General features: G+C 33.0%; 1 protein-coding gene across 2 annotated transcripts; it reads right to left on the reverse strand.

Annotated features, from left to right (window-relative positions):
• Positions 1 to 1,307: 1,307 nt before the first annotated feature.
• On the reverse strand, positions 1,308 to 15,718 carry LOC123681018. Of its 2 annotated transcripts, XM_045619182.1 has the most exons (9): positions 11,444 to 15,718; positions 11,234 to 11,385; positions 8,698 to 8,907; positions 7,912 to 8,121; positions 7,124 to 7,333; positions 6,538 to 6,741; positions 6,319 to 6,432; positions 2,799 to 4,817; positions 1,308 to 2,308 (listed from the first exon to the last, which is right to left on the reverse strand). In XM_045619182.1, the coding sequence occupies exons 2-9, from the start codon at positions 11,373 to 11,375 to the stop codon at positions 2,076 to 2,078; spliced, it is 3,342 nt and encodes a 1,113-aa protein (XP_045475138.1). In that variant the 5' UTR covers positions 11,376 to 11,385; positions 11,444 to 15,718; the 3' UTR covers positions 1,308 to 2,075. The 2 variants fall into 2 exon arrangements, with proteins under 2 accessions (XP_045475138.1, XP_045475137.1); XM_045619181.1 differs by having other exon boundaries at positions 11,234 to 15,718.
• Positions 15,719 to 16,621: the final 903 nt, after the last annotated feature.

Below are 16,621 nucleotides of genomic sequence, written 5' to 3' on the forward strand. Positions count from 1 at the left end.
TTTTTCGATCGTCTCCGTATTATATTTCTTCGCATAAAAATATGCTAATAAAATAAATGGGTTCTTAACTACATCTGTTCAACATCGTTTGTTTCAATTTCCTGCTGAATGTTTAATTGTCCTAGTTCTGTTCAGATGAAAAAGGTATTTCCTAACCTCGATACAAAACTCTAGAGGATCATTCGTCAGGTCGTTTGAAGAAAAATCTATGAATATATGTCCGGAGTTATGTCGTATCTGAAATCTGGGTGACGAAAATGCTATAATCCTGCTAGTTTTTCCAAAATAAAATTGTAAAGTTGGCTTAATGAAGGTTAATAATAGATATTTTGCTTGTAATTTCCCAATTGTTTTTCGTTAGATATGGTGAATTAATCATATTTCAAGCCTTTTTTCTTTGTCAAAACGACGATTGTATTCATATTTACACCCCATGGCGGCTTCAATCGTTTCTGTCAGCTGTTCCGTTTGAAATATCATATCCTCCATCGGATGTAAACAAAACTAATAAATCCTAGTTTTTGACGAAAACAGATTTTTTTTCAGGAATTCATAATTTACAACGAGAACCAATTAAGAAAATACAAGAAAACTATCCATTATTATGAATAACCTTACCCTCATTAAACCAAATTTACAATTTTATTACGGAAAAACTAGCAGGATTACAGACTTCGTGAGTCCCAGATTCGTAATCTACGACCAGAATCTGTAAAATTATTCAAATTAATACGCTATTTTAAATAACGCGATTGATACATACAATATAGAATTTTGCCGAGATCACAAATATTTGGAAAACTGTTGAACGGAAAATGAGTGAAAAAATATGTAAAAATATGCTGAATGTTCCTGGAATTGAAATACCCCAAAAAATATAGGGTATCTATATAATTTAAAACAATAGTCACCGTCCAATCCGCTTTTGTGTGACACCCCCTATATATTCTTATATACAGGGTGTCTCAGGTGGTAGGCACAAAACCTGTGTTTTTTATTAGGAAATACCCTATATTTCACTCCAGATTTAGGAAGCATGGTTAGAATGAGGCTAATTTTGACGTCTCATGTGCTCAAAATTTTCCGATTTTGAGATATTTCAATTTGTCAATTCGAGCATCTCTGAAAAAAACTCGATAACTCCGACGCAAAAAAATTTGGTGGAATGAGATTTTGGCTGTGAATACTAGAATGAAGGAATCAAATACTGTATATGGGTCATATAATTATTCAAAACTCTGCTGAGAATTTTCGAAATATCGTCATAGGACGTTTCGAATAGTGATGAAAATTGTGAACAGAATTGGTCTTAATATGAGGATTATTTTATTTTCGAAAATATATTTCATTGTAGTTTCGTTACAGAAATTGCATTTATGACAAGGGCGATCCTAGCCTTTAAATTGGGGGGGGGTCGCCGTTATGAACATTTTTTTGATCCTCTGTATAACCGAAAGAGCCTAGATTGAGAAAGTATTCTAATCTCAATTTTCAAATTTCTAGTCGACCCAGTTCCTCAGTAACTTCTTGATTGAACTTGAGTATTCCCAGTTAAAGGTCATAAAAATAAGGTGAAGTTAAATTATTGGGTAAAGTATTTTAAATAATGAGGAAGTCAAGGGAATCATAATTCTTTTCAAATTTAAATATCTTCTCTATATGTACGAAAGAGCCAGGAATGATAAATATTCTAATCTCCATTTCCAAATTTCTAGTCGACCTAGTTCTTCTGTAATATCTAGTTAGGAATTTCCAGTTGAAGGCATAAAAATATGGTGACAATAAAATATTCGGTTTTTCTTTGGTTTTTGATTAAGAAAAATAATAAACTTCAATTGTAAATGAAGTGTTTCGAAAGAAACACCATCTTGAAAAAATCTTAAGAATACAAATAAATGAATTTCAAAGGAACATAAATAAATCTCTAAATAAAACGAACAAATATAAATGAAAATAAATGAATGAAAATGAAGAAACATAAACAACTTTCTTGAAAAGTAAATAAATATATGAAAAAATAAATAAATATGAATAAAAACGAATGACTATGTATAAATTAAAAATATCACAAATATTCAGTTTGAAAATGAAAGTTTCTTCTTGGAGCCCTTCAGCTGATTGTGAATCCATGTCTTTATTTGTGGTGACGTGCGATTCTGAAGAACAGGAGTTTCTTTTATCACTGTTTGTATCACTTTCAAAGGAGGTAGAGCTTTTCTATTCATATATTCTCCGAAAATACGGAAAATAGCATCCTTCTCCTCTTGGGTCCACCTCACTCTTTTGAGGGTGCCAGATAGGGTATGGGCTATAAAAATGGAAAAAAGAGTTGAAACAATACACAAGTTTCAGTAACTTTTCAAGACGAGAGTGATTCTACTCTAACAACACAAGCAATTTTTTTTCTCAAACATAAATCGTATGATATATCAAGAGAATTTTTTTAAGAGACATTTATTCCACTCCGTAGTGATTCACTTGGTCCTAATGAACATGAATTGTTGAAATTCAAGTTCTTTCATATTATATTTTAGATCTGGAGTGGAAAAATTCAATATACTTCACGAGAGCCCTCGCTGGAGCTCAGCTGTAGATTTGTTTTCGATTGGTAATACTATAATATAAAATATAGTGATGAAATCACTATTTTACGTTCACGGCCGTACCAAAAAAAATTGCTTCGGGAAATGACATTAGTAAAGTCGAAATTTCAAGATGTTTTTGAAAAAAAAACTATTTTGAGGTTGGTGAATTGATTACAATTAGCAGTTCGAATGAAATGTAATTATGTATCTCACCTTTGCTGGAATTCCTCCTATTCCCCCCACTAAGATTTGGAGTTCCTCCTGTTGAATTGATTTCATTTGTAGGAATTGGTTCTTCATCATTGACAACCTCATTTTCGGAGTCATCACTGCTTGCATTTTCATTTTCTCCTTGAGCTGTTTGCAGGAGTTGTGAAATGCCCAAAATGTCCCTACTTATAATGGGCTGACGATAAATGCCCTTGTGTATCTTCTCCGAATGGCCCATGAAGTTCGACAAATCCACTACGTCTTGATTTTCAAGATTCAAAGTAATACACGTAGTGGCTATATGTTTCCTCAAATTGGTGCCACGTAGTCTTGTCGGGTGCTCAGCACCACAAGCTTCAGAGAATTTCCTCATCAAAGTGCAGGCACTCAGATGTGGATGCTTTTTTGTATCCGACCCTGGTGTACCGAATACATAAGGGTTACTCTTGTGGACCCTCATATTTGTTCTGTTTTTTATTATTAATTGGATGCACTCACATAAATGAGTATCCAATAGAACAGGAACCGTCCGATTCAACTTGCCCCTTATAGTGAATCGAACATATTTTTTTGCAATTTCTTTTGATTTCTCTGAAAGTGATTGAAATAGATCATTATTACTTCTCTCAATCGTTTCGTATTTTTCAAATTCGGTAATGCTAATTCTCTCGACTTCTCCAGCGCGTCGTCTATTGAAAACCTGGATAGACGTTAGCGTTGCCTCTGCTAAGTCTATCCAGGCCAATGACGAGAAGCAAATTTTCAATTTCTCAAGGGCGTCTTTTCTCTTCTTGGTCAAATAGTCGCTGAGTTTTTTTATGTCGCCCATTGTGGGTAGCATAACTGTTTTTGTTCTACTCATTTTCAGTTGAGTTTCAGCAACAGTTCTGTTTACATTTATGTTCACTTCTTGAGCGAAAACTTTCAAGAAATATTTAGCATTTTTTCGCATTTCTTCCTTGTGGTTTTTAATGCACTCTGTTATTAATAAATTGCCAATCTGCTTCAGCAGTGTGCCCAAACTGAACGCTACCGAAGGAGCTTCGAAGCAGTTCGTAGTTTCAGTGTACCGGGCACACATATTTATAGCAGATAAAACCATGTCTACAAATTTTGGGTCATATATAGAGGCTAAATTATTTATTTCCTTACTCAGTGCCTTCATTTTAATGAGGAAATTACCAATTAATCGTAATCTCTGCCTTATCATTTGGAAATGTCTCGGTTCTCTATATTTTTCCACCATTTTGTTAGCATAAATGATGATGAGTTCATCATATCTGATTGCTCTACATACATCATCCTCCCTCAGCGGTGGGAATAAATGATTTCTCACAGTTATTGATGCCATAGGATGTATTCTTGATGTGATTTTTTTACTTAGCAAATTTGGCAATCTTTTAATGTCGGAATCAATGCCTGTGCAGGATCTGAAATGCACTCGAAGGGTGGCTTTTGAGAAAAATCCCTTACAGTTTGCACATGCACTGTAATCCCTACCACTTTTATTCCTGCTGCTTTTAGGCCGTCGCGCCACAATCAGCTCACCATCATTTAAATTCTCATTCGTATTAAAAAGGAAATTTCCCCTTTTTCTTATCTGACCAATAATCTTGGCCCTTTCTACGTTACCTTTTGGTAACATAATAAATTTTTTCACCTCCTCCTCACCGCTGTGTTTATTCTCTAGGTGTCGTGAGATTTTTTGCTGTTTCGTATGGCAGTAGAAACAAAAATTTGCCTTCTTGTCTCCTTTTCTTCCGCGGGACTCAGTTACCATCATATTTTCATCATCGCACCCTGGTTCGTTTAACGAGGCAGATAAATGAACTTGGATGCTTTTCGAGAGGGAATTATTATTGGACTCATTCGGTTGCGTTTTCTCCTCAATATTCAGATCCATTTCAGATAGAAAGGAACATGGTGTTGAGCTCCGACTGCCATCTCGTGAGTTATCAGATTGCGTTTCTGAATAAGTAGATAAATTATAATCTGAATCATCATCAGAATTGTCTCCATAAACTGAAAATAATAATAATAATTTAGGAAAAACTTTGAAGTTATAAACATTTAGGTTCACAAGAAAGCGACAGCGCGATGTTTCATATTTCTCGAATTAGGGAACATATACAGTGTGTAGATAAAAAAGGGGCAAAATCAATAAGTGAGTTATTTAATGTTTTCTTATGATTTCACTCATGACGTCATTTATTTTTACAGGTTGACGTCATATTTTCTTTCAAATAACTACCCCATTTTTTAGCTGCTTTATTATACCTACTTACATGAGGTTGTGCAATAAGTTACGTTAATTACAATCTTTCACACCATTATTTAGGTAAATTGCAGAAAATGTGTGATCTTTTGAAAAAATTTGTTATCTACGGTTTCAATTGTGTACACCATCATTAAGGCAAGTTTGATAAAGGAGAGAAAATATTTGGATTAATAATTAGAAAAAAATCATGCTGTGACTCTGTGAAATATGGTCTTCATGAGCAATGTTACCATAAGATGGTTAATTAAAAACTTGAATTCACCTGAAAGAGCGTTTTGCTTGATAAGATTCAATAACACAGCTCTTAATTTGATTTCTCACGTTATCCACACACTGTATAGAATGTATATAAATATTTATTATATTTTATTATTTACATACAGGGTGATTCACCGCGATGGCCTATTAGAAGTCCAACGTCCAATTAAATATTTGCATATGAAATAAACGATTGACAATAATTAACAATGAAACTAATTTAATTTCAGACTTGTTTCGAATGGTACAATATATACTTTTTATGATTTCATAACAACCATAACCTTAGAAATATTATGAAGATCCATATTTTTATTTTCTTTCAGGAAAGCTCAAGTAATAATTTCTCTAAGAGGTATGGAACATTGGGCAAATGTTGCAGGTCCCATTATTAGGAATTACTGTTCTATACAGGGTGTATCTTGAATGGTTGGCCTTCGCCTAGTAGTGAATGCAAGTCATCCAGGCCTTTCAGAAAAGTAGCTTGTTGCGTATCCCAACTGTTAGTTTCGGAGATACAGGGTGATTCAGGGAAAAATCTCAAAGATCTTATTATTGCCCTAGAAATATCAAAATAACATTGAACGCTCTGAAAGGTTGTTTGATGTGAACAAACCCACAAAATTCAAATAAAATCGGACTGCTGATTTGCGAGTAATGGTTATCCGAAATTGAAGCCGATTTTCATTAATCTTCCTGTACATTACTAACTGTCTTAAGATACACAACAAGCCACTTCTCTAAAAAGCCTGGATAACCTACACTCACCACTAGGCTATAGCCAACCACTCATGTTACACCCTGTATAAGCAAAAGATTCGAAAAATTTCGAAAGAAGGTTTTACAGTAACGATATCTGAACAAATATATTTTTTCATTTTTCAGTATAGATTGTAGAAACAAGTTTCAAGGAATATGGGTATTAATTTAATCAATTAATATTGCTCTCACGAAAATATATGCTTTTTCTGAGAAGGGTATAACTACCTGATAATTCTATCTCATCTTCAGGTTCCACTTGAACTGGTATTCCATGATGTTGCATAATACTCTGTTTGTTTTTGTCAACATTCATATCTGAAGCTTCCATGGTACTATTATCTGAAGCATAATATAATACCGTTTTAATTCAATGGCATGATAACAATGATCACACATAAATATACAGGGATATTCAAGGAAGGTTGATTATTATAAATGAAGTACCTTGAAATTCTGCATATCTGTCTTCCTCCTCTCCACAAACAGTGGAGAAAACAGTATCATCGAAGTTCTTCATAAGAGAAGTAGATGATCGGTTAATTTCCACATATTCTGTTCCAATTGAAAAATCATTGAAATCCTCATAGACTAGAGATTTTTCTGGCGATCTCCGCGGATTAAGCAATATATCTTCTATAATTATTTTCTCTGCAAATCAATAAAGATTCAATATCAGCCCTCGATATAGCTATTAGCTATCAGGTCACTACAGAGGCGTACCCAGGCATAAGCCTTGGGGAGGATATAGAAAAAATTGTTCGCATTTTCCTTCTTTTGAAGAAGTTTTCCAAAGAAGTTTGCTTACTCATAATAAGATTGTGTTATATAAGGTTGTTACATACAATGGATATTCCTCCTGGGGGAATATATCCCCCTTATCCCCCCCTTGGGTACGCCACTGCGTCACTATAAAATTAAAGTTGTTCGTGAATTGAGCTATAATATACATACATATATAATAGTTGAGGATGAAAATAAGACTCAAATGATCTTGTTATCAAAAATATGTGAAGAACAAGTAAGTAGGTACCTTGAAATGCTCCGTCACTACTTTGTTCATCTCTACCCTCAACGGTGGAAACATATTCATGGTTGATGGAGGAAGTAGATGGTCTGTCCATATCCACATATTTTTTTCCAATTTTTGAATCAGTGGAATGATTATCGCCTATAGATTTTTCTACTGATTCTCTTTGTTCGAGCGTTTCTTCTTGAAGAATCCTCTGTTCTTCTCTTTGCTCTGAAAATGAATATGGATTGGATATAAATATTTTATTGCAAACAGTCACTCAGAAAAACTTAATTGTACCCGTTGGGCAAAATTCGATGGTATTGAATAGTAGCCCTGTAGCCATAGGATCTAGGAATTATGGATGGCATATTTTCAACTTCGATTTTTAAAAGATGGATAATGACCAAAACCAATCCCTATTTATTTATTCATTAATGAGTGAAATCTCATTTTGGATTCAATGATTCATTTTTATGAATTTTTATAGTTAATGAATGCTAATTAATAACGATTCGTTTTGAGTTTTTGAAAGCTATATTTCATCAAAACACAATAAAATTGAAAGTTTAACTGACTTTTCATATAGAAAGAAAGAAATGATTAATCAGGTGACATAAAGAATGATACTTTATTAAACTTATATATTCAAATGCTTGATTCTGAAAATAGTGGAAACCCTAATTTCCGATATTTTTTGCCTTTTTACCGAATTTCAGCGAAAATTTGACCGAAATATTACGATTTAAGGTTGAAAATACGTGTCAAATGACCGTGTTATTGAAAATATTTCGAGAAAAAGTAAGTACCTTGAATTGCTTCATCACTACTTTGTTCATCTCTACCCTCAACGGTGGAAACATATTCATGGTTGATGGAGGAAGTAGATGGTCTTTCCATATCCACATATTTTTTTCCAATTTTTGAATCAGTGGAATGATTATTGCCTATAGATTTTTCTACTGATTCTCTTTGTTCGAGCGTTTCATCTTGAAGAATCCTCTGTTCTTCTCTTTGCTCTAAAAATTAATATGGATTGGATATAAATATTTTATTGCAAACAGTCACTCAGAAAAACTTAATTGTACCCGGTGGGCAAAATTCGATGGTATTGAATAGTAGCCCTGTAGCCATAGGATCTAGGAATAATGGATGGCATATTTTCAACTTCGATTTTTAAAAGATGGATAATGACCAAAACCAATCCCTATTTATTTATTCATTAATGAGTGAAATCTCATTTTGGATTCAATGATTCATTTTTATGAATTTTTATAGTTAATGAATGCTAATTAATAACGATTCGTTTTGAATTTTTGAAAGCTATATTTCATCAACACAATAAAATTGAAAGTTTAACTGACTTTTCATATAGAAAGAAATAAATGATTAATCAGGTGACATAAAGAATGATACTTTATTAAACTTATATATTCAAATGCTTGATTCTGAAAATAGTGGAAACCCTAATTTCCGATATTTTTTGCCTTTTTACCGAATTTCAGCTAAAATCTGACCGAAATATTACGATTTAAGGTTGAAAATACGTGTCAAATGACCGTGTTATTGAAAATATTTCGAGAAAAAGTAATTACCTTGAATTGCTTCATCACTACTTTCTTCATCTTTTTTAACAACGGAGGAAACATATTTATGGTTGATGGAGGAAGTAGATGGTCTGTCCATATCCACATATTTTTCTCCAATTTTCGAATCAGTGAAATTATTATCGCTTACAGATTTCTTTACTGATTTTAGCTGTCCAACCATTTCATCTTGAAGTACCCTCAGTTCTTCTTTTTTCTCTGAAAATGAATATAGATTCGATATGAATATATTATTTGTCACTCAGAAAATCTCAACTACAACCTTAAGAAAGGAATATAATGGATGGCATATTTTCAACTTCAATTCTCAAAAGATGAATTCCTAATGTCCAAAACGGAATCCCTTTCTCCTTTTGTGTTCAATTCATAAGGGAAAATTCATTTTTGTTTGAATTGATTAATTTTTTCAATTTTTTTTATTCATATGAAATAAAAAATTTAACGATGTTGAATCCGGAGACCTTACTGACCACCAAATAATTTAATTATCAGAAGTTCACAAATTATCATAAATAGGCCCTTGGTTGATTTGCCGTGTGAAACTGAAACTTTTTATGATTTTTGTAGTTTTTAAAGAAATTTATTTATCATATTATATATCTTCGAAAATTGAAAAAACGATTTTATTTATTTTAGAAACATTTGTGGTTTTTAATAAACAACAATTATGTATTATAACTTCTAGACTAAGTAAGCAATAAGAATGAAATAATTATACCAATGGATTTTACCAAAAAAGTGACTGTAGTACTTTTCATTTCACGCCAATTTCCAATTTTCTTCTATAGCTTGAAAACAGTTGAATTTATTATCTGTTCGAGTCCGCAAATGTGCCATTCATCTTTTGCTAGCTCAAAAGTTTTCTGAGATCCCATCACTAGACAACGAATTTGGGACAGCCGATATAGTCAATTGAAATGTTTGGCTCTATATGTACAGGGTGTTTTATTATTAACTGGATTAACATATATGGTCGTGTAGATGACACCGGGAGAATAATTTTTGTCTTATGACATATTTTTTTTTTTTAACGACTTTATTCTTCAATTAGATACAACAAGGCGACATTTAGCTTGAAGCTACTCTTACATGTAACCTCATCATACCATAACATCCATGACCTAGCCGGGATTCGAACCCGGTACCTTCAGCATCACAGCCGTCTCCCAAACCACTGTGCTGCCGAAGGTAGACAACATATATCTCGTTTTCAAAGCGAACTTGAGACACAAAGGGTTCAACGTAATTTCTGAGCAATATTTTATTGAACATGATCAGTATGAACCTTTAAAGTTACGATTTCTGGTCACACCAACTTATTTTTTGGTGCTAAATTCGAAAAAGGTAAAGAACCCTGAAAAAAAATTTCAAACTGGCGGAAAACCTGCAATGTTCGTAATTTTTTTTTTCGGTTGTCAAATTGAATTTCATTTTCCGAATGAACTCAATTTTCCAAGAATTTCAATAAAAAAATCTTTATAAATCGAAAGGAATATAATTGTTGCATGTTTACAGGAAAAAATTATTCACCCGAAATTGATGAAATATTTCACGATTGTCTTGTTTTCATACTTTACACGAATATGAAAACTGAATCGAAAAATATCAAACCTTCCTTCATTAAAGCCATCCAAAATTCTCCTCCGGTCTTCTAACAAAATTGAATTATCCTTGGATGAGTTCAAATTTATAATTCACAGGTAATAACTCAAGGTCGAGAGTTCGACCCCTAACATAGATTCATTGGAATTACAGTGAAATATTTTTGTGATAAATTTTCATTACTATTTGAATTGTTTCGACAGCTCAATTTCAAACTTTTGGCCATCATAGCCCTACCAGTTTTTTTTTTCAATTATGCTAGAGGACCAAAAGAAAAATTTAGATGGCTTTAATGAAGGAACTGTTCGATATTTATCGATTCTTTTTTACTTTCGTGTGAGGTATAGAGATAAGTACAATCATCAAACATTTCATCAATTTCTGTTGATTTTTTTTCGCTTTAGATATGTAAAAAATATTTTGGTTCGATTTATGAAAAAATTTTCTCACAAAAATTATCTTAGAAAATTGAGTTCATTCAGAAAATTAAATTAAATTTAGCAACCGAGTTCTCGTTCGGAAGTTATCGTATAAACGTTCGGCCGGACAGAATCGAATTTGAGGATAGATTTGTCAACAGTGAGTGGAACCTTTTGAAACCATTTCCGGCTCGGAATTCAAAAACTACAGACATCGTGATGAAATGATAGAGCGATCAATTCGGATACAGGCACTCGAAAAAATTTAATTTTATTTTATCAACAATAAGTTTCATTTCGAAATTTCTGATTACGAAACAGGAGGTACAGGGGGTGTTATGGAACTTTGCAGTATTGTGATCAATTAAGAATATTCTATATTCAATTATAGTGGCAAAATTCATATGTATCCCTGGAGATTTTCAAAAAGAAATTTCATTCTAACAACTTATTTTCAATCGATAAAAAATAATTATGGGTGATAATATAAAAAAACAACTCACCTTTTTCTGTTATCAGTACTGCTTCATATTTGGCACCTCTATGTTTTACAATGCAGGCATTATTATCTCCTTTTTTCTTTGAAATATTTTTCATTGAATATATTCCGTAAGTCTGGTCGGGAAAATGAACTAGACCAAACATTTTTGCTTTCCTGGAAAACACAATTTCTTTATTTAACTGTCTCAATTAAGATTATCAATAGATCTTACCTTACAAAAAGATCGAAATATTCAAACACAAGTTTTCACTCCGAAATATTCACAACACAACCAACTTCAGATTAAAAAAATCGAATTTATCTGCTCGTCTATTTTCAGAGTTCTAATATTCACTTGGAGAAATTCAGAATAGATCTGTATTATTCCAACTGTTACTAGGCCCTAGTAACAGAAATTTTTTTATTATCTCGTCAAATGAGCGAGATTTTGCCTATATACGATGACATGAAACACCCGATATTGGTTATACACAAAAATCTAATACATTCAAATATAAATCGTTTTCAAGTTTTATATCTTCAAAAAAGTAATTTTAAGGTTGAAAAATATCGAATTGTATATTAAGCTCTTACCTTTAATAACTGAATAAACAAAAAGTCCTTAGGTCAAAGGCAAATATAACTTATAAAAAAACTTCAAACACCTTCACTAACTTCACTTAATAATTGAGTCTCAAAAACGTACAAATATCAGTCAGTCAGTAAGCAAGACCGTATAGAAATAGTGAAGAGTACTAGTATTATATAGTAATTACCCCTCCCAAGATTTTCAAAATATGAAATTTCAGAATTCTTGCAGAAACGAAAAACGAAATTTTTTTCCATAAAAATGAACCAATAATCATTTTACTTTCCTTTGAAATCTTCAAGGCAGTCGAAAATCGCACCCTTCAGAGTTTATTAGTTTATTATCGCTTTCAAGATAATTATTTTTATTTCCCTACGAGCACGTCTATTTTCGAGATTTATTATTATCCTTTGTATATCCACTTTGTCGGCGTTGCCTCTGGTTTTGCCAAATGTGATTTTTGTATTCGTCATCGGTATACGCCAGGCCAGTGATTCCTAAAGTGGTCCAGGTTATTGCAAAATATTCAACGCTTTCAAATAATAGCTACCTAAATTTGCATAACGGTCAAAAAAGTTATCCGTCTTTACTGAATTTTAAAGCCGACCCATAAAACGAACCGTAATTCTGTTATGGATAATGCCGACAAAGCATTATCAGAGGTGTCTACAAGCATGAGAGTTGCTAAGTACAGGTCCATTATGCATAAGATATTGTAATTACTGTATTGAATTCGTATAAGATCCTCTTTATTTCCGGAAAGCAATGTATTGATCGAACATCATTTCAACAGTTTCATCAGCGTGATCAGATTGGAATATGATGAATCTATACTGACGTTTGAATTGAGAAGTGCGTGCGTATCTACAAAAAATCACTTTTGGGATATTGATTGAACTTTAAATACTTTCATTTGTGCCATCCACAGATTAAATTTAATTAACATGCATTATCATTTATTTTTTCTTCATATTAATTCAATTGAATCTGTGGATGAAATGAAAGTCTTCAAAGACAAATATCCCAAATGTGCTATTTTGCAGATACGCCCTTTTCAATTGAAACGTATATTATATTTTTGATGGTCTTTTTAATGTGCTTTCAACAATTGAACATTTGCTCCCATAACCACATATAAAATATTATGAATCTAAATAATTGATTGGAAATACAGAGATATATCTTCGTAAAAATTCCATAAAAATGAACCAATAATCATTTTACTTTCCTTTGAAATCTTCAAGGCAGTCGAAAATCGCACCCTTCAGAGTTTATTAGTTTATTATCGCTTTCAAGATAATTATTTTTATTTCCCTACGAGCACGTCTATTTTCGAGATTTATTATTATCCTTTGTATATCCACTTTGTCGGCGTTGCCTCTGGTTTTGCCAAATGTGATTTTTGTATTCGTCATCGGTATACGCCAGGCCAGTGATTCCTAAAGTGGTCCAGGTTATTGCAAAATATTCAACGCTTTCAAATAATAGCTACCTAAATTTGCATAACGGTCAAAAAAGTTATCCGTCTTTACTGAATTTTAAAGCCGACCCATAAAACGAACCGTAATTCTGTTATGGATAATGCCGACAAAGCATTATCAGAGGTGTCTACAAGCATGAGAGTTGCTAAGTACAGGTCCATTATGCATAAGATATTGTAATTACTGTATTGAATTCGTATAAGATCCTCTTTATTTCCGGAAAGCAATGTATTGATCGAACATCATTTCAACAGTTTCATCAGCGTGATCAGATTGGAATATGATGAATCTATACTGACGTTTGAATTGAGAAGTGCGTGCGTATCTACAAAAAATCACTTTTGGGATATTGATTGAACTTTAAATACTTTCATTTGTGCCATCTACAGATTAAATTTAATTAACATGCATTATCATTTATTTTTTCTTCATATTAATTCAATTGAATCTGTGGATGAAATGAAAGTCTTCAAAGACAAATATCCCAAATGTGCTATTTTGCAGATACGCCCTTTTCAATTGAAAAGTATATTATATTGAATATGAATTGATTCATCGGAACATTCTTGAGTCTAGACATTCCCAACCGTCTCGGTTAGATTTTTTGAAACTACTAAAATCTATCAAATGATTTCTTCCTATTAAAAACTTCCTGAAAATGCAATAATCTACTGAAAAATTGGATATCAACTAAATCTGGTCATACTGAGTTTCATTATATTTTGAGTATCTATTGACACTTTAGCTCAAATGATAGGTACACTGAAATTATCGTACAAAACGCTATTATCGTACATGCGATATCGTACATAGAATTGAGCAGCAAATTATCGTACAAAACGATAATTATCGTACGAACGGCAACGCTGTACTAGGGCTCTTGCAGCAAAAATTCGATAAGAGGGGGAATATCATCATCCACATCTTGAAGAAAACACCAGACGTGGTGTAAACATTTATTTACAACCCTTGTATTGCCGATAACTGGAGAATTCACTATATGGATTGAAGACATCTGGTTACGGTCCCGAAATTCAACATTAAAAAGATGTACCTATATCTGAATCATCTCTATACCGACCCCGAGGAGTCTTTTCAAGCCGGACTTTAATATTTTCAATATTCTGCTTGAATTTTATGTAGAAGCCTCTATTCACACGAAATTTTGCATGAAGATCAAAATTGATAATTTATATATTCAGGCAAAATTTCAACTCGAGCAAATTTGTTGTAACTTATATATTAGGTGTACATTTTTTTAATTCTTCTTGAATTTTCTATTGTTCTGTTTATGCTATCCGCACGAAATTGTGCACGCAGTCTCGAATGATCATTTTATGTATACACGCGAAATCTCCATCTGATCAGATCTGTAATCACAGAGATATCAAGTTTTTAATATCCAATATTCTTCTTGAATTTTCTATGGTTAATTTTTTATGGTTCTCATTATGCGATAAGCTTGAAATTTGGCGAGGAGCTTAGCATTGCTATTTTATATCAATACCCAAAATCTCAACTCAACGTCAGTTCTGTGGTAACAGAGTTTCTATGGTTCTGATCAAGTGATCAACAAGATATTTCGCACGAAGCTTTATATGGTCATTCTACATCTGAATGCAAATTTCCCTCGCAAATGTGACTTTGGTTTCGAAATTCACAAAATACAAAATTTCGAACGGCCATATTTACGGAACCCCTATTCAGGTTCTGCTTATTAAACGAACTCAACTGCGGCATTGGAGATCCGAACCTTCCCTGCAAATTTCGCGTATACAGGGTGTTTCATTGGGAAACGGAAATACTTCATAGGTGCTTAGTTGACACCAAGGCGATTCTGGAGATACCCCATTCATTGGGTCTTACAGTCTTCGTAGGCGAGATACAGAGTGTTTTATGCGTTTTGCCCGTTCCTTTCAGAGGCCATTTCAAACGAACCACCCAGTATATTTTCTTCATATTTGGCAAATATGTTCCTAATTGAGAGCCCAAACGTATCATGCAATAACCACCTCGAAAATTCAGGTCCTGGTTAACAAAAAATTATGAATAGTTTGAATCCTCGTAACAACACCCTGTACATCGGAATTTTGAAAATCTGTTTCGATATTCGGAAACACCACTAAAAACTAAACTGAGAAGTGTAATTCAAATTTTCGCGCAGACAGTTTTACTGCACACATTTTCAAAGTGAAAGTGAAGTTTTCAAGAACTCATCAGGCTTGTCGGCGTTCGCTTTACGTTGCCGGATTTCATGACCACTTGGGGTTCTGCATTATTATCTTTTCAATTCTCTAATCAGACTACCTCGGTAGTGCAGTGGACAGAGATGTCGACTGTGGTGCCGAAGGTACCGGGTTCGAATCCTGGCTAGGTCATGGATGTTGTACATGTCCGGTGATGGTTAGGTTAGAGGCTAATGACCATAGCAGTCGATGCCTTCAATGAAAGAAAAAAAAAAATCTCTAATCAGAATGTTGATTCCTCAAAAATGGAATGCAAAATATAAGAAAACAATTCTATTTCATCACTTCCAACTGATCCTTCTTGAGAAATATAAGTTTCATTATTTCATACCACATTCCATTATTTTATGATATTCTTCATTTTTTATATCAAATTATCTAGAGTCGAGCGTGGGCGCAATCGAATTAAATAATGGTTCATCCTCATCATCCGATCATTACTCGATAATCTTAAACAAAAATGCCGAAAACAAAACAAAAATTAACAGGGCCCAAATATGTGTTCAACGAGAAGGCGGTGTTTTTGAACATTAACTCGATATTTTATAGCATTTTATCAAATCCGTCTGTTATAAATGTTTCCTATTAATACAACTGTCTTATTTTCACCTTTACGAAAAAATGTTAGATAAGCTTTGTTGCTGAGAATGTTATTACGAATCTAAATGCATGAAAAAATATAGGGTGTTCCATTGAAAAAATATCATTTTATGAAATATTATGACAACGCGTCTATTTTTTTTTTTTCGGCATCGAGAAGGCCACTGAGAATGCTACCAGTTTGCCCATTTAACCGACATCGTAGCATCCATAATAACAGAGTTGGCAATGGTGCCGACTCAATTTGGAACACCCTGTATATGAACATTCAAAATCTCAATTGAATCGGATCTGTAATCACGGCTCTATTTTCAATATTCTCCTTGAAACTTCTATAGTCCATTTGTCATGGTTTTCATAATCTGATATCCATCAGTTGTGTGGTCACGTAAATATTGGTCATTTTTTTGGTTATTCTTTTTTAATTTTCTATTGTGCTGATTAGATGATGAGCATTAAATTTTGCACAAAGCATTTAAATGTCATTTTCCATC

This window comes from Harmonia axyridis, chromosome 5 (assembly GCF_914767665.1).
Source record: "Harmonia axyridis chromosome 5, icHarAxyr1.1, whole genome shotgun sequence".
NCBI classification, from domain to species: domain Eukaryota; kingdom Metazoa; phylum Arthropoda; class Insecta; order Coleoptera; family Coccinellidae; genus Harmonia; species Harmonia axyridis.

Bases quoted from the DNA above. Each gene is read 5' to 3' on its own strand.
- LOC123681018 (XM_045619182.1), bottom strand. From the start codon at position 11,375: ATGTTTGGTCTAGTTCATTTTCCCGACCAGACTTACGGAATATATTCA. The intron at 7,334-7,911 runs GTACTTACTTTT...ATTCATTTTCAG, and splicing joins TAGTGATGAAGCAATTCAAG to AGCAAAGAGAAGAACAGAGG. The intron at 4,818-6,318 runs GTAGTTATACCC...TATTATTTTCAG, and splicing joins AGATGAGATAGAATTATCAG to TTTATGGAGACAATTCTGAT.